The sequence below is a fragment of the Anastrepha obliqua genome, chromosome 2, assembly GCF_027943255.1.
Source record: "Anastrepha obliqua isolate idAnaObli1 chromosome 2, idAnaObli1_1.0, whole genome shotgun sequence".
NCBI classification, from domain to species: Eukaryota; Metazoa; Arthropoda; class Insecta; order Diptera; family Tephritidae; genus Anastrepha; species Anastrepha obliqua.
This window is the reverse complement of record NC_072893.1, coordinates 103,487,465-103,506,659: the sequence shown is the minus strand read 5'-3', so window position 1 is coordinate 103,506,659 and position 19,195 is coordinate 103,487,465. Positions and strand designations below refer to the sequence as shown.

General features: G+C 33.9%; 1 protein-coding gene across 1 annotated transcript in view; it reads left to right on the top strand.

Annotated features, from left to right (window-relative positions):
• The window catches only part of LOC129239180 (mucin-5AC-like), a 235,159-nt gene extending 216,676 nt beyond the window's left edge, over positions 1-18,483 (top strand). The window contains exon 5 of the mRNA XM_054874517.1: positions 18,414-18,483. Within this exon, the coding sequence (XP_054730492.1) occupies positions 18,414-18,417 (4 nt within the window). The 3' untranslated portion in view covers positions 18,418-18,483. The remainder of the gene's footprint in view (positions 1-18,413) is intronic.
• The last annotated feature ends 712 nt before the right edge of the window (positions 18,484-19,195 follow it).

Genomic DNA, 19,195 nt, shown 5'->3' with positions numbered 1-19,195 from the left:
CAAGAAAACCAAAATCCCTGAGCCAAGTCGAATTTTCCAGTTCAGGAATCGGTTCATCGCGTTCTTTGAAAAATTGGAGTATAGCAGGCAGGGCATCATTGAAACGTTTGAGCACTCGTCCTCTGCTTAACCATCGCACTTCAGAGTGAAGAAGTAGCTCTCCGTATTGACAGTCAATTTCATCAGCCAAGGCTTTAAATAATCTTCTTTGTAACGCTTGACCTCTAATCTTGTTCACAATTTTCACCACCAGTTTCATAACGTTGTTCAAGTTTAGAAAATTTCCACATAATGCTTGCTGATGTATAATATAGTGGTAACTAAGAAATTGTTGAAAACTTTCATCCTTATGACATAGCGCCACGAGCCCCTTATCACAACCCACCATAGCTGGAGCACCGTCAGTTGTCAGGCCTACCATTTTTGATATTGGAATTTTCTCAGAAGAGATGAGATTTTTTAAATGAGAAAACAGCTCTAGCCCAGTAGTATGTCCTTTGAGTGGAATAAACTTCAAAAGATCTTCTTTAATTGTAAAATCACTAAAAGCCATCCTGACAAATATGGCCATCTGTGAGGTGTCAACTACATCTGTTGATTCATCCAGTTGCAGTGAAAAATAAATACAGTTATCTAAGTCACTTCTTAACTGTAAAAAAATATCATTGCTCATTACTTCTACTCGCCTCATCACTGTCTTAGCAGAAAATTGCATAGACTTTAGACACTATTTCGTCTTTATTTCTAAAGTTGGCGAATAAAGAATCTGCAGCTTCCAAAAATGCTTGTTTTATGATTTCCCCGTCTTCATAAGGTTTATTCTTTTGTGCAATTATCTGGGAAACACGATAAGTTGCAGCCTTAATTTTGTCGATTATTTTCAAAAATATTGACTGTTGTGCAATTAACTGGATTTTTAAATGTTTCAGTTTTTCTTTTCTGGTGGCAGAATTTAACGGGAATGCCTTCTCAAAATTCGAATATACAGTTTTATGATGCCTCTCAATATTTCCTTTTTTAGGAACTGACACAGATGTACCTATTACATAACAAACAAACTCTTTTGCCTTTAACTTCTGTGAAGAAGTATTGTTCTTCCCATTCCGAATGGAAATGGTATGTCTTCCCCTTCTTACTACTGCTTGCCATAATGTTTTGAACTCTAACCCAACCGCTGCACGCAGAACGTTGATAATGCTGTTCAATATTAAACTGAGCGCAATGTCGACGTGCATTGCGTATATACATATAAAGCCAAAAAATTCTCGAACACGCTAATCGGTTCCAGCCGATCCTAGAACGGAGACGTGACTTCGCGTCGTGTTTGTCGGCGCGAAATCGCTTACCGTAGTGTTGCCGCTGTGTAGATACATTTATTATGAAAATTTCTGAAATTTGCTAATACTGGTATGATTTTCAGACTTTTGGATTTTTTGCAACGTGAGCAGCGCGAGCTACCAGATTTGCCTTTGCGAGCTACCGGTAGCTCGCAATCGACGGGTTGGCGACCACTGGTCTACTGTAAAGCCAGTCGTGGCAGTCATTTGAACGATATTATTTTTCATTCATAAATGACAATGTTCAATCTTCAAAATAAAAAAAAAAGTTTGAAAAAATATTGATTAGTTTTTTTTTTTATAGCCGATTCAAAAAGCAAATTTTACATGGCCAACCCTACAGTTTAAGAGCTTACATACGTCTAAAATTTTCAAAAAAAAAAATTTTTTACAAATTACAATATTATTCTTTATAGTTTAAGGAATATTTCTGTGGAAGTCGATTGTAAAAATTTCTTATAGATACAAAGTTATGGCAGAAAATCTATCTGCCCGATGAGAGTTTGATGCGCATAGGTAGCACTGGTCCTTTGTTTGCACTTGAAAGTTTAAGGCGCTACATTAAACATTTTTTATTTTATTTTAGACCATAAAATTTTTCTTAGTAGACGGCTGTAGTAATCGATATCTCCTAAAGAGTTTATGATCGTTGCTTAGGTGACATTTCACACTGAAAAAATTTGTTTGCTTTTTTTTTGTTTTTTTTTTTTGTTTGTTTCAATCAGTTGTGAGTTACAGAGTGTTAACAATGGAAATCAACAAAGAGAAAATTCGGTACACTTTACAGTTTTTCTTTGATAAAAGCGAAAATGCAAGTCAGGCCGCTGAAATTGTGAATGGTTTTTATGGTGCCGATACTGTAACAGCTAATTAGGTGCAATTTTGGTCTCGCCGATCCCGTCAGGCATTTTTCATGTTAAATAAGATATCGATAATGTCGAAAATGTCGTTAAAATTACTAAAATAATCGAAGCTGACCGGCATGTTAGTAGTCGCAGCATCGCCCTGGAGCTAAGGATTGACTATATAACATTTGCTAAAACATTTTACGTAAAAATAGTGAATTTCTTTTCCCCAAAACTAATATTTTGATAAATTTTTGAGAGTTTGATATTAATCGCAATTCTAAGGATTTAGCGCTATCAAACTGTCGAGCATTTTGGAATACCGATTAAAAAATTATTGCCCATATAATAAATATATTTAAATATATTTAATAAATTTAGTGATTTGAAGATTTAGTGATAATGAAACCTTTATTTTAACTACAACTAAAAAATGAGTGACAGTGCGATTCAGTGTTAATGCAAAATGACCAGCCCTGGCTTGGGGCTCGTTGTCCGGCTGCAAATAAAATCCACAAGACAATCCCATTTTTTCAGCGCTTTGTAGCAAGGATTTTTAAATAAACTTCTTTTGTCAATATTTCATCAATAAAAACAAGATAGCCAACACCTGATGTAGACATGCAGCCCCAAACCATGACGCTCCCACCTCCATGCTTGACCATTTTAATTGTATATTTTGGACTTAATCCTTCATTTCGCTTCCCCTACACTTTAAGTCGCCCATCATACCCGGAAATATTAAATTTCGACCCGTCGGAGAAAATTACTTTGACCCAGAAACCAAATTCTTTGAGTTGATAAGTTCTGGCACATTTGAGCCTTTTATTTCTAACAGTATTACTGGCAAAGGGCTTAATTCTAGCAATACATGCCTTATACCCATCTCTCTTGATGGACTTTCGCTCTTGATGGACTTTCGCACTATGGTGATGAAACAATGGTGTTTTGGAGATGTTTTCAATACAGTAGCATTTTCGAGAGGACTTTTTTTCTATTGTTTTCTTGATAAAGCGTTCCTCTCAGTTAGATTCCTAGGGCGGCCTGATCTCTGCTTATTTTCGATCCTTTTCTCCTTTTTGAATCTGTGCGTTACCTTTTGCAATGTTGCTTTACTCCCGCTGATGTATGCGTATGAAGATTTATGATGCGCACTGTATAGCGTTTTGTCTTTGATACTGGCTGCCCATACCATGAGGGAACTCTCTCCACAATTACGAGCCAAGAGTGCCCCCCTTTTCCTTCCATTCATCATACCAATATATTTGGGAACCATCTGATCCGATTGTAGTGTAAACCACTATTTCTCATTCATCTTCCCAAAATTGGTGTTTTTCTGCAAATGTCAATATGGCCTGTTTTTGTCGTATGGGTAACTTAGGTTTAGGTACGCGTTTTATTCCTCTAGACTCGTTTTATTCTAGACTAGAATCCGCCTGCGAAATTTGTTGCACACGACGGATTGTAACTTCCAAATTAAGAGTCTATATAATTTCTGCAGAGCTATTTGATTCATTTATAGCTAAACGATTAATTTCCCGAACATATCAAGCGTTATGTTCCGGTTTTCTACCACTTCTCTTGGTACATTTGTACTTTTCTTTCAAATGGAGGTAATACAAAACCGCAGATTTGCTTCTTTTTAATTTTGAAGCATTCTCTTGCACTGTACGGCCTCTCTCTGTCTATTTTAAAATTTGTCTTTGCTCAGACAAGCAAACCCCATGGCACATAAAAAAATTATGGCTATATCACTTAGACTATTTGCTTTCCTTAATAGAAAAAAACACCTATACTTGCGAGAAATTGCTATCAACCATACGATTTGAACTGTGTGCGTAAGTATAAGCATTTCTATGTATGTCTGTAAAAACCCAACTCAATTTTTGAATCTTTATACATACATATATATATATATTATATATTAGGGCGGGTCGATTTAAAAATCGCTCATTGCTCTGTGAAAATCGTATTCTAGGGATCAAAATAAGAAACTTTGCCAAAGGAACCATACCTCTAAAACGAATTCTGATGTCCCCCAATTTGGGTCGAACGAAAAATCCCACTTTGACCCATTTATAGTGCTCCAATCGAGTCCAACCCACTAACTTTGGACGGCCGATCCATCCATGCCAGTGGCACATCCCCTGGAACTCCCCTGGGGGGATCCCCATACAATGATTTCAAAATATCACCATTTTTGGCCTTTACATGAGAAAATAAACTAAAAAGTTCGACCCAAATTGGGGGACATCAGAATTCGTTTTAGAGGTATGGTTCCTTCGGCAAAGTTTCTTATTTTGATCCCTAGAATATGATTTTCGCAGAGCAATGGGCGATTTTTTTGCCTCCCCACAAATCGACCCGGCCTAATATATATATATATATATATATATATATATGTATATTTTAACACTTCAATATAACAATTGAAAAAAAAGTCACAATCCTTTAACATCAATAACTTGATTGCCTGCTCGCTTAAAAGCATCCGCACCAGGAAAGAAATAAAATAAATCAGCGCCCATTTACTTAATGAAATGGAAACCTCAAAAAGCAGTTGCCAAGTGAATAGAAAACCACAGAAATTGTAAAAAAGGGTTGCTGATTTTCATTGATTTGCATAAAAAACGCGTGAAATGTAAATGATGATAGAATTTTTAATCCATAAAAATTGTCTATGCCATTAGATTGTATAAATGTGTGCCACGAATAAATAATTCACAGCCGCATTTATTCAAGCGCATAAAACTATGCAACATTTTTTAGCATTTGTAAATTGCTGCAAATGCCAATCATAAAATAAACAGCTCATACACACACGTACGCTTTAAATGGTGGTGGTGGTGGTGAATGGGCCAACATTAACATCCACAATCCAAATTCATTGCTGGTAAACGTGTCAGCCTAAGTGTATGCAAAGAAAAATATTGCAATCTGTGGAAACGCATTGCCTGGCGAAGGCAAAAGCAAAGTAGCAAAGCAGCAAAGGTTGAGCTGGGGTGAGAGCGAAAGCGATATGGCAGTGGAGTGTTGATGCTGCGTGAGCGGAGTCAGGCGTCGTCGTCTGTATTGGTATTTTGCGGTGATTTTTCACTGTTGGCATTTGCGTTTGTCACACTTCCCCTGCTATGGCGCAACTTTGTTTTATGATTTTTTTCATTTTGTTTTATATTTTTCCAGCTTTTGTTTTCCGGTTTTCCACTTTCTGCATTTATTTGCTTTATGAATTTCACACTTTGTTTGCTGTGTATCAACGAAATTGTTGCCAAAGAAAAAAAGTGAGAAGGAAAAATTAAATATGAGGCGAAAAATATGTAAAGCAGCTGTTTAAATTGTTTGAATGCTGCCCACCAACTGGTTTTTATGGCTCGTCTGGTTTTACTTTTTTTTTGCTATTTTTTTAGGAGCAATAGTAGGATTTTGAATGCCTTATCCTTTCTTTTTGGTGGAGCACTACTCCTTGTGGAATCATCTCAATTGTGACATTTTTAGCTTCATTGACGCAAATTTTCATTCAAATTGTGACTTTCATTTTGATTTCGTTTGTTTGATTGTTTGACATCCAACTGGTCTCAGGGTATAACTGTAAGTGCATAGACGTCTATACGAAAGATACTTGGTTATAAAAATTGTGCACAAGCATTGATGATGTTCTATAATGTCCTGTGAATGCATCGTTTAGTACTGCGGCACGTGTCGCCTTCATTTTAATACCACTTAATAGTCTTCAATTTCGTTGACAATTCCAAAGGGACAGTGAGGAAGGAAATTGTGTCAATTATGCCAAGAAAGTGTAAAATTGTTAGGTTAGAAGATATAAAGAAATCTTTTTTTTTACTTACTTTTCTATATTTTTATGGATATTTTCATGATAGGGGCTATTAAAAAATATTAAAACGATTATAAAAAAAGTTCAGCAAGAAATTTGAGGAATTTTGGTATTTATATCCTTCAATAATGTATTGGTTCTACTCAGCTGTAGTAAAGCTAATAAAGGTTGGCAAAAAAGTCTTGCGGTATTTTTATTGAATCTTCAATTGTTCATAAAATTGGTTATAATAATGCGGTTTAAGTCAAATATGCGCCGTTTTGTTCGATGACGAGTTCCCAACGAGATGCCAACTTCATAATGCCCCTCTTATAGAAGCTCGCTTCCCTATTGTCGAAAAACTCGGAGAGCCAATTTTCACAGGACTCTCTTGAGGATAACTTCCGACTACCAAGCTCGTTCGCCATGGACAGAAATAGGTGGTAATCACTTGGTGCGAGATCCGGACTATACGGTGGATGCAAAAGAACCTCCCATCCGAGCTCCCGGAGCTTCTGGCGCGTCACCAAAGATGTGTATGGCCTGGCGTTGTCCTGATGGAAGACAATTCGGCCTCTGTTGATCAAAGATGGCCTCTTCTGCATGAGTGCTGCATTCAAGCGATCCAGTTGTTGGCAGTACAGGTCCGAATTGAGCGTTTGGCCATAGGGGAGCAGCTCATAGTGATGATTCCCTGCCAATCCCACCAAACACACAGAAGAACCTTCCTGGCCGTCAATCTAGGCATGGCCACCGTCTGGGCAGCTTCACCGCTTTTCGACCAAGACCGTTTGCGCTTCACGTTGTCGTAAGTGACCCACTTTTCATCGCCAGTCACCATCCGCTTCAAAAATGGGTCGATTTTGTTGCGATTCAGAAGCGATTCGCATGCATCCATACGGGCAAAAATGTTTTTTTGCGTTAAGTCGTGTGGCACCCATACATCGAGCTTCTTTTTGAATTCAAGCTTCTTCAAATGGTTTATAACGGTTTGATGACTCATGCCCAGCTCTTGGCCGATGCTATGGCCGATGCTACGGCTGCTACTATGCCGGTCTCTTTCGATCAATTCAGCGATTTTATCGCAATTTTCGACGACAGGCCTTCCGGACCGTGGCGCATCTTCGATCACCTCTGCACCAGAACGAAAACGTTGAAACCATCGTTGTGCGGTGGAAATGGAAACTGTATCGGGTCCATAAACTGCACAAATTTTATTGGCAGCATGAGATGCATTTTTGCCTTTATCGTAGTAGTACTGTAAAATATGCCGTATTTTCTCTTTATTTTGCTCCATGTTTGCGACGCTATAACTCACGAACGACTAAAAGCAAATAACAATTAATCAAACACTTGTTAGCACGTGAAAAGAGCTTTCCAAAAAGCTCTAGCGTGAACCGATGCAACGAATACAACTAGAACTAGGCGCTTGCAAAGACAAGCTTGACTTGACTTTTTTGCCAACCTTTATTACTCTATGGTTGTTGTTGTTGCAGCAGCATAAACATTCCCCATACATATGTATATGGGGAATGCTGCTGAAATGACAATCCTTGGCCGGATATAAATCCGGGTCGTTCCCGTAACGTAGAACCGACGGCCGGTGCTCTGGTGTGGTGGACTGCATTGAAAAAAAAACGACAAACAAAACACCTATGGAAAGTATTAAACGTCTTGGAGCACTCTGCACTACAGGGGCAATTAAAACTACTCCTACGTCAGCACTTGAAAGAATACTCATCCTACCACCGATTGACAAGCGCCAGAAGGTCTAGCAGCTAGATCTGCCGCAATACTTAACGCAACAGGTGAATTTACCTGTGAAATATTCGCCTATAGCTCAATAAGTATGAGTTATCAGACCAATACGGACTATATGACTCCGAAATACAATTGGGTGAAGAGATTCCGAACAACAATAGAAGAAGAGAGGTGGAAAAGATGTATGAAACCTAGCCGGAATACGTTTAATATATTTACTGAGGGCTCGAAAATGAAGGACGTAGTAGGTGCAGGGACTTATTGCACAGAGCTGGACATCAAGCGGCCAATTAAGCTCCCTTACCACTGCAGAATGTTTCAAGAAGAAGTCTTTGCTGTAGGAAAGGCTGCAGAAATAGCACTAGCAAGGACATTGAACAATTCCAACATAAATGTATACGTTGACAATCAAATGGCAATAAAGGCAATAAACTCGTATGAAATTTCATCTAAAAACGTTCTTAACACCAGGGAAGCCATAGAGAGACTAGCCGCAGACAGACGGTTACACATCTATTGGGTACCCGGACATAAGGGCACTGCAGGAAACGAAATTGTAGATGAGATTGCCAAGAGCACTGTTTATATATCATTTAAACAAGAAAACTGCATACTGAAACCTTTAAATACGATATGCAATAACGTTGGTGCGGACATTAAAACATGGATAGATAGGCGGAACAATTTGCCACTTGCAAAACCGCGAAAATCATGTGCACACAGAATGCAGATAAATCCGCCAGATTCGTACTAGCCCCGTCTAGAAAGGAAAGCAGAACTACCGTAGGTATACTGACAGGCCACAATTTGTTAGTGGCACACGCATACAAGATGGGAATTGCAAACAATGATAGTTGAAGATTTTGCAATGAACTAAAGGGTGATATTTTAAAAACTATAGGAAAGTTTTTCAAAAAACCCCACGTAAAATTCAGAAAAATGCATGAATTATTTTTTATTTAAATCGATAGTACAGTCCATATAATTTAATGTTTGAAGATTATTTCATGCAAATGTTGACCGCGATTGCGCTTCAAATGGTCCATCCGCTTAGTCCAATTTTGGCATACTCTTTCCAATGTTTCGGCCGGTATCTCACATATAAATGCTTTAATATTGTCTTCCAATGCGTTAATTGAAGCAGGCTTGTCTGAATAGGCATGAGCTTTAACATAGCCCCACAAAAAATAATCTAAAGGCGTTATGTCGCACGATCTGGGTGGCCAATTGACAGGTCCCGAACGTGAAATAAAATGTTCACCGAACTCGCCTCTCAACAAGTCCATTGTTACGGGTGCTGTGTGGCATGTGGCAACGTCTCGTTGAGACTACATGCCATGCAAGTCAAACTCTTGCATTTTGGGCAAAAAAAGTTGGATATCATTTCACAGTAGCGCTCACCATTCACAGTTACGTTACGATTCGCAGCATCTTTGAAGAAGTACGGTCCAATGATACCTCCAGCCCATTAACCGCACCAAACTGTGACCTTTTTTGGATACAGTGGTAGCTCTTGCAATTCTTCTGGCTGATCTTCACTCCAAAATCGACAATTCTGCTAGGTACGCATTGATCCAAAAATGAGCTTCGTCGCTGAACACAATTTTTCGATAAAAAAGTGGATCTTCGGCCAACTTTCCAAGAGCTCAATCACCAAAAATTCTGCATTGCGGTAGGTCGTTCGGCTTCAATTCTTGCACCAGCTGTATTTTGAAAGGCTTCCCACCTAAATACTTTCACAAAATTTTCCACGTTGTTGAGTAACAGAGGCCCAATTGCTGCGAACGGCGACGAATCGATAATTGATGGTCATCATTAACACTGGCCGATACAGCTGCGATATTTTCTTCAGTTCGCACTCTACGTAATCGTGTTGGTGGTTTGATGTCCAATAATGTAAATTTGGTTCTAAATTTAGTCACAATAGCTCGAATAGCCGCTTCAGTGGGTCGATTAAACTGACCATAAAATGGAACAAGCGCGCGATAAACTTTCTTAACAGAACACGCATTTTTCTAATAAAATTCAACGATTTGCAAGCGTTGTTCGTTTGTAAGACGATTCATGGTTAAATTATAGACCAAACTGAAGATGTTTGACAGTGAAACAAAACACGAAACGTGCGTCAGCTTTTTAAACCAACTGTAGATAATAGCTAAAAAATCACCCGCTATAAGAGAGGTAAACTTTTTAACACCTGCTATGTTCTTGCCCTGCGTTAGCTAGAACCCGAATGAAATGATTCGCAAAAGACGCTGGCCTATTACAAGAAGCCTACTTCAAGAAAGCGTAAGGGACAGGTTCCTTCTAGTACCACTGAGGACCAATAGGTCTATGTGATGTCTATACTTCTAAATAGTCAGAGTTTTTTCCATTAAAAAAGTTTTGCAGATACTAAAATAAGGGTGCAAAGTCAGGATTGTGCATTTGTTGGCTATAGCAAAACTTCGCAGTCATGTTCTCTCAGTTCCTGCCGGGCCCCTATACTTATACGTACACATGAGGGATCTGGCGTTGTCGTGAAGAAACGCATCAGCTTTTCTGTCGGTCAATTGTGGCTGTTGCAATTGAATTTCTTATCTCAGTCTTATTAGTTGTTGAGAGTAGAGTTCAGAATCATTATTGGCTTATACATTGACTCTATAATTTATTTAGGATATACTGCAGTAGTGCAGCCTATATTAGTTTATCGATACATATTCGTAGTTTAGTGAACATTCCTGTACATTTCTAGAGTAAAGAATAAACTCACCTGCTACAGAGAGATACAAAGTACCGCTAGTATGCTAATACTGGGGCTTAACTTAAGACTTACTTTCTTACTTTCAGTCCGGATGGGATATGGATATTTATACAACGTCGCTATAGTTTCCCAATGACGCAAAAGATACACCTCGAAGTTCTAGTGTGAAAAAATAAAATCGAACAGAGTAATTTTTCTAAAAGTAACTTTCGTTCTGGTTTTGAATTCCTAAATATAATATAATAAAGTTTTTAAGGAATTCAACTTTACTGGCGGAGATGGTATATCGAATAATATAATAAAGTTTTTAAGGAATTCAACTTTACTGGCGGAGATGGTATATCGAATGCCATTCTTAAAAATATTGGAATTTATTAAGTAGATAATTTGAATTTTTTTTTAACATTAGCATTACAGCAGAAAGTTCGCCGTTCGATTTAAAATGTGCAGTAGATATTTCACTATTTGAAAAAGGAGATAAAAAAAAAATAAAGTTAATTATGGACCTGTATCATCAATCTCCAAAATTAAATAAAAAAGCAATGAAAGCAGAATTTTATCATACCAGGAGAAATTAAATTTCTTTATCCCTTTGCAGTTTGGATTTCAATGGAGCCTCTGAGCTGGGGGCGCTCCTTTAAACTTTAGTTCCTTTCTTTGTAATGGAATGGATAGAGGGAAGGCCCGTGGTTCCTCATTTGGTGGTATCACAAAGGCATTTGATGAGATCGATAAACAAATTCTTGCAGATAAGCTAAGGAAGTTCCATTTATCGAATAGAATTCAAAGTCAAAATCTCTTGTAGGCTAGTTTCTTGCGAATCTGTCGGCGATCGTGCTGAGTTTATTATTGGCCACTGGCTTAAAGTACGTTCACAAAATTAATCCACCCGTTCACATCCGGCAGATTTGCATCCAAATTTTTTTTAACATTATTTTAAATAAAAAAAACTAAGTAAACCAAATTTAGGCCCTAGTTACAATTTTATTGATGATAATTATTAATTTAGAAACCCTTTAACTAAAAATAGAACAAAACAATTGGGCTCTTGAACGGCGTATAAAAATAGCGCTATCAAGATCACAATTCAATCACCAAATTTGAAGAAAGTCTAATATCATTTCAAATAATTATGTACATACTTTTATTTCAGCATGATTCGAACAAAATCGCAAATATCGAAACTCGAAAAAATTTATTTATTTTTTTTTTAATTTTTACAAAAAAAATTTTTGTTTTATATTGTACCAAAAAACTGTTTTATCAAAACATTTTTTTTTTAATTTTTTATTATACTAAAAAATTCGTTCAACAAATTTTTTACAAAAAAAAACCCGAAAAAATTTTTCATGACACTGTTTTTTTAATTCTTCCTAAATTTTTTTTTTAATTTTTGCTAAAAAATTAAATTTTTTTTTTTAGTTTTTATTACAAATTGTTCTTGGTTACAATGGTTTTTTTTTTAATTTTTACCAAAAACAAAATTTTATTTTGCAATTTTTTTAACAAAGTTTTTTTTTAATAATTTTTTGGAAAAATAATTTTCTTTTAATTTTTTGCAATTTAATGATTTTTATCAAAACCCAAAATATTTCATTATTTCCATCATTTCTTTACCAAATAAAAGTTTATTTTTACTATTTTATAATTTTTTACCACACAGAAACCAACTGTTTAATTTTTTATGAAATTTTTTTTTTAATTTTTACCAAAAAATAATTTTTTTTGTTTTTTTATCAAAATGTTTTTTTTTTATCAAAAAAATGTTTTTTCTTAATATTGTACCATTTTTTTAACAATTTTTTTACGAAAAATTGGTGTTTCTTTTCATTTTTTACAATTTTGTCATTTTAGCAAAAAACGATTTCATTGTTTTCATTTCGTTATCGTTGTTATCACTTTCTACCAAACAAAAAGTTTCGTTTAGGAATTTTTTTTAATAATTGTTTATAAAAAAAAAAATTTCTTTTAATTTAGAACTAAAATAAATATGGCAAGCCCAAAAATTTCAACTTTTTGCAGTTTCGAGAAAAAATTAATATACGTTATTCAGAAAAGAACTTAAGATTATTAAAAAATATAAAAAAAAATTCAAGAACCTATCTAGTTGAAATAGAAGGGAAATTAGTACTGAGAAAATGAGCTTAAATATAGTGTTTTTTTCAACTATGCCCGCCAAAGTTTCCGCAAAGTAACACAACTAACGGACGCTCGTGTGCTTTTGCTTTTGCATCTACGCATTGAGATTTAGAGAATGCTACTTTGTGTGTATATTCGCAAATACTCATATATTAGAAATCGATTTCATCGAAAAAAGATTCGAATTTCTTGGCCTTTTAAAGCAAGCTCCTCTCAAGCCAGTTTTTTCCTACCCACTCAAGCTAAGTACCTATTTTATCTTTAACTAAAAACTTATGAGTTGAAAAGTTCGCCTCCAGTCCATACCCTTACACACTTTTACCCACAGCAGTGAATCATCTTTTAATCTCAAACAGCCCAAAAATACAAAAAAGTAGTAATCAACAAAACTCGACTACTTGCGATGCCAACAACCAGTGAAAGGGCAATAAAACTAGGTTACAACAGCCGTAAACATTTTGAATTTATTGTTGTTTGCACTCGAAGGCGGTAGCAGTTTTTCGCTTTTCCAATCATCAATATTTAAGTATCAATTTAACTTTTGCTCTTCGGCGTCAAAGACATTTCCTAGTGAAGACGAGGGCAAATGAGAAAAGTTGGCAAAGAGCGTGCAAAGGACGCATAGAGCGAAACTGCCACGGCTAAGAAGATGAACACAAAGTAAAGATAAAAATATGAAGAGGATGCAGGGAGCTCTTACACAGACATATGTAAGTAAGTGGAAAATGGTGTGTGTGGGACGATTTCGGAATGGTGTTGCCTACTTAGCGCTTTCCAAATCGATTAGGGCCAAATGAACGGACAGCTTGCCTAGGAAGATGGAGGAGTAGTTGGCGAGCGGGTAGTAGAGATACATTTTTCTGAGACATTGTGACTTGATTGGGGCAAGACGATAAAGATTCAAAGTCAATGTGCTGCCAGCAGCAAAGTGTAAGCATACAAACATGTGTGTGTGTGTGTATGTGTATTGTGCAAAAAGCAATTACTTAATTAGCGCAAAACTTTTATATGAACTTCAATTGTAGCATAGTGCTTTTGTTGTTTCTGTTGTTTCTTTTGTTGCTATTACTGGCGGTGGTAGCGTTAGTTTCATTGCAGAAACTTTCTACTAAGTATGCAGAGGAAATGTCGAAACAAATTAAGTTTAATCTGTTTGGATATCAGGCCACGGCTAGTACACTAGGCGACATTGCCAGGGTCACAGCTATTAAATTTTGGTTTTGTTGCTCAGCGGTCATATTTAATTTTTGTGCAGGGTGGCACATCAAACTTTTGGTAGTTAATTTAATTTGAGAAGTAAAAATTACCAATAAACGTGGAACAGAATTTCATTTGAATAACTTCCACGGCTGGCTTCACAATATCCAATTCTATGAACCTAATTTTTGACTGCATTTTCGCCGGTCTTGCCCCTCATTTCACCAATGGCAATTTCTGTTTTATGTTTCAACTCTTGTGTTGTAACATTTAGCCTTAAAGACGGTGAGCAGTGAACCTTTAAAGGAGGGTTGCTCAATTTTTTGCGAGTCTGTCAACTATATCAATTCCGGTTCTCAAAGATTCCAAACTTGATCGATCAAGCCAGAATTTTTAGAAAATTTTCTAACGCACAGTCCATTGAATTTTGATATTAGCAAGTGCCAGTTTGAAGTAGTTCGAAAATCCTACTGAATTTTAACAATTTTTTTCGCTGGTATTGTGCATTTTCTCCATGCGACATTTTTTTTAGTCAGCAAAGAGACAAAAATTTAAATCAACGCGAATTTTGAGCCACATTAAACTTGCACTTTATTATATCGAATTTTAATGGGATTACTCAACTTACTTGAAATTTTTCTAAATATTCTCATTGAAAAAGTTAAAATTTTGATGAAAATTAGTTTAACTTTTTTTAAATTTGCAAAGAAAAATTTTTTTTGTTGTTTTTAGCAAAATTGTAATTTTTTATTATTATTTTTTACAACATTTTTTTTATTTTTAACGAAACAAATTATTTTTTAATTTTCTACCGAAAAAATGTTTTGTTACTTTGGGATTAAATCTAAAAAATTTTTTTTTGGCAGAAATTAAAAAAAAGAATTTTTTGGTAGAATTAAAACGAAAATTTTTATTTGGTAGAAATAAAAAACAAAAATTAAGTCCAAAATAAAAAGACTTTAAAAATGTTTTTTTTACAAAAGCATTTTCTTTATTTTTTAGCGAAACAAATAAAACTTTTTTTTTGGTAGAAATTTAAAAGAATAAACATTTTTCGGTCAAAACAAAATTTCGTAAAAAATTTTAATTTTCTTTAACGAAATTTTTTTTTGACCGAAAAATGTTTAATTTTTTAAATTTCTACCAAAAAAAAAATTTTTTTATTGTTTTTTTTTATACTTTTAAACGTGTTTTTGTAAACAAAAATTAAAAACAAAATACTTTTTCTGTTGTTTTTTGGTGAAATAAAAACTTCTAAAATTTTAAAATTTTTACAAAAACATTTTTTGTTTCAATATTTAACGGAAATTTGTTTTTTACAAAAATCAAAATAACAAAAACGTACCGAAAGTATTTTAGGTAGTAAATCAAAAAACAAAATTTAATTTTTAAATTTTTACAAAAAAACTTTTTATTTAAGTCTTTCACCGAAAATTTGCTTACAAAAACAAAAATAATAATAAAAAATTACTAAAAATGTTTTATGTAACAAATTAAGTTTTTTTTCTAACTTTTAGAATTAAAAATAAAAAACACATTTTGTTTCAATCTGTCACCGAAAATTTTTTTTACAAATATCAAAAAACTACCAAAAATATTTTAAGTAACACACTTTTTGTTTAAATCTTCCACCGAAAATTTTTTTTTACAAAAAACAAAAATAACAAAAAACTACCAAAAATATTTTAAGTAACACACTTTTTGTTTTAATCTTTCACCGAAATTTTTTTTTTACAAAATCAAAAATAACAAAAAAATAACCAGAAACACTTAAGGTAACAAATTAAAAAAAAAACAATTTTCGTTAAAAATAAAAATAAAATATTTTTGTAAAAAATAGAAATAAAATCTAATATCTTTAAAAATTTCGTTTTAGTCAACTACTGCGCCCATGAAGATTTGTTGCATTAGAAAAAATCGAGGTGCGATATTACCTATATGTCGCCGAGTGTATGCCTACATAAGCACTAATATAAATATGTATTTAAGTAGTAACATATGCGTAGAGACAGCGCGAATGCAGTTAAGCACAGCAGCAGTGGTCAAAGTGCCATCAAGACGCTTGCTAAATTGTGACTTTAATGATTCGCTTCTTAAACGGACATTAGTTCGGCCAGCAATTTTCCAGCAAAAGTTTATTATTTATGACTAGCAAAATATGTATGTATGTAGATAACAATTCAGCCGAAACGCAGCACTTTTCTGGAGTAGAAAAAGCAGCACTTTTCATGTGTAAAAGGCGTAAAATTGCCGCATTAGTGCGAAAGTGAGAGAAAAAACTTTCACGAAAATCGAATGCCAAAAAGGTATTAAAATTTTACTTTCATTCTCTGCTACATATTTTATACGCCTAATTCGCCTGAAGAAAATTGCTTACTCAACTACCTAATCAGCTGCCATTTCACTTCACGTCCTATTTTCACTTGAGCACTTTTGCCATTATGTGAACAAAACAGCTGTCACACCTTTTCGATCGCACACACACGCACACAAATATTTTGCGTAGTCAAAAGTTTTGCTAGTTTAACAACTGATTTTTATTGAGTTTAAATTTCAATTTTATTTGGTTCAATGGGCAGCCACGCCAGCAACAACCAGCAGCAATTTAAGTAAGAGTGTAGTTTTTTCTTGTTCGCCTGAAAATTTGTACACCCACACACCCAGCCTACCACCACTAACTTATTATCCACCTTTTATGACCTTTCATACCTTTCTACGCAGGTCTAGCCAATGCTGCGGAGGCATTGTAATATTTGCGTTGGAGTTTCCGGATTTTGCTCAACCAGTTATATGATTGGAGAAAAAAATATATAATAATAAAATGTTTAAATTTGGTTATGGCCAATTTAACATTCAATTGGGCACACAATTGGCATTGTAGTGTTGTGAGTGGTGAACAAGATTTTGTTGGGAACATGATTTTGTTTTCATTATGCTTTCATAGAGCCGTGCGTCCATCCGATTTTTTGAGCAAATTGCGTACTCAATTGTGTGGTTAAACAGTTGTTTTATTTACCAAGAATAGGATTACTCTAAATTATTATTTTGAAAAAAAAAAACATTGTTTTCTTTATATTTGAAAATACGCACAAAAACCTTAGGGTTTTCAAAAACATTTCTTTTTTTTACTTTCGATCAAAAAATGCCCAAATTCATTAGAAATTTCAAACAAAACACTATTATTATTTCCGCAAAAGGTGCTCAAATCCAACAAAACGAGAAATTATTTGTTTTTTGTTTTTAGTTTTGCCTAAATACCATAAAATTCAAAACAAAAAAAACTTTTTCAGTTCCAAGGGTGCGCAAATACTTGAGAAAATCAAATTTTTTTCGGCATTTGTTCTTAGAGGATAATATCTTAAATTATACCGAATTAATAATAGATAAATATAAGTCTTAAAAATTCCAAAAACTAAATTCTACTTTATTTTTGCTGAAATTAAATTTTAAAATCTTTGTTGAAAAATATTTTTTTTTATTTTTCATCAAAAGATGCCTTACTACCTAAGGAATACAGTAGATTCTGATTTTATGCGGTACATACGTTCCGCAAGAAAAACATAAAAAACAGCATAAAAAAGCTACTAGTTCTATAGTAAAACTATAGAACGTTTCAAAAGTGCTAAGAACCGCATAAATTTGAAATAATGTAATAAAATCGCATAAAAAAAGGGTACTAGTCCCATATTAAAACTATAGATACGTTACATAGACCTCATGAATCTGAAATAATTAAATAAAATCGCATAAACAAAAAATTGTATTTTTGAAAATTATATCTTTATTTAAGAAACGTCAGAATCGAAAAATAAATTTACATCGTCAGAAATATTGTAGACAATACCCGCATGTTGCGCATTCGTTTAGGACTTGGCGTGAAATCACTTCCGTCACTTGAGGAAATGTACACGTCTGATCTGGATGGTGATGCAGGCGGTTCCATACTTGTAGGGTTAGCATTTTTGATATAATCTGTGATGAGTTTTTGCTTAGCTGGTTTAGAATTTTGTTTATATGTACAATTCCCGATAGGTCGACATGCATTTTTTAATTTAAAAAAAAACCGCACTATTTCAAAACCGCATAAAAAAACCGCATAAAAACAGAACCTACTGTATTTAAAAATGTAGTTTTTTCTTTATAAAAATTATAAAAATTTACATTTTCTAATTTGGCTTATAAAATGCTTAAAGGTATTAGGGGTAGTCAGAATTTTCAAAAAATTGGATTTCTGTTTACATTTTCTTAAAGTATAATATCTTAAAAAGATTGTGTGAAAATTTGAAGTGAATCCGACTAATATATATTACTTTTCCAGTTATTCAACAATTAACAAAGGCCGCTCGGGCCTACATAAATCGATAGCAAAACTTTAAATGCGTTTTTCTCAAAACTATGTTTTTTAAACTGGTGATCAGTGTAACTTAAAAACCGCTTGGTATATTTTAATAAAATTTATACTGCTTTTGAAAAACATAGAAAACTCGGAAAACTTAAGTCGGCTTTTTCTCAAGTATCAGAAAAATATTTCTGGACGCCGCTATAAGTATTGTCAATTTTGATGAATCTGATGATTTTAGATGAATCTCCAAGGACTTGTGATGACCACCGCAAGGGACTTCTGGAGAAACGGGCTCCACACAAAGAGCGATTACTTTTACAATTATTAATTTTTTTGTTTTTTAATTTTGCTAAAGTCAAGTCGAAACATGATGTATTAATGCTATGTTTTTAGTTTGGTAAAATAAAGCAATTGACTAGCAAAAAAAAAATTATTCAAAATCATCTTTTTTTCGGGCCTCTGACTACCATAAAATAAAAAAAAAGTTTTTGGCTACGTAAAAATTCTTCAAAGCATTTTGTTTATTTTTGCTTAAAAAAATGTCCCAACACTTTAGAAATTCCAGAAATTGTTTTTGTTTTATTTGTGCTTAAGTGTTAATGCCTTAAAATATATAGAAATAAATATAAATGACATAAATAAATATCTTGGAAATTCCAAAACAAAAAAATAGTTATTTGGGCTCAAAATTTCCAAAAATTTAATTTTTCTTTAGTTTTGCTGAAAAGATGCCCAAATACCTTTATAATTTTATATTATATTTTTATATAATATTTATATTAATTTATTTATTTATATTTTTCTTATTTTTGCTTAAAAACTGGCCTTATACCATAAAATAAGAAGGAAAATAGAAAATAAAAATTAGAAATTTTTTTTTATTTTTGTTTAAAGGATACCCTAATACTTCATCATTTCCCAAATTTAGTTTTTTGCTGCTTTTTCTTAAAAGAAAAGACCTTAAAATATATGGAAATAAGTAGAAAATTCAATTAATAAATATCTTAGAAGTTTGACATT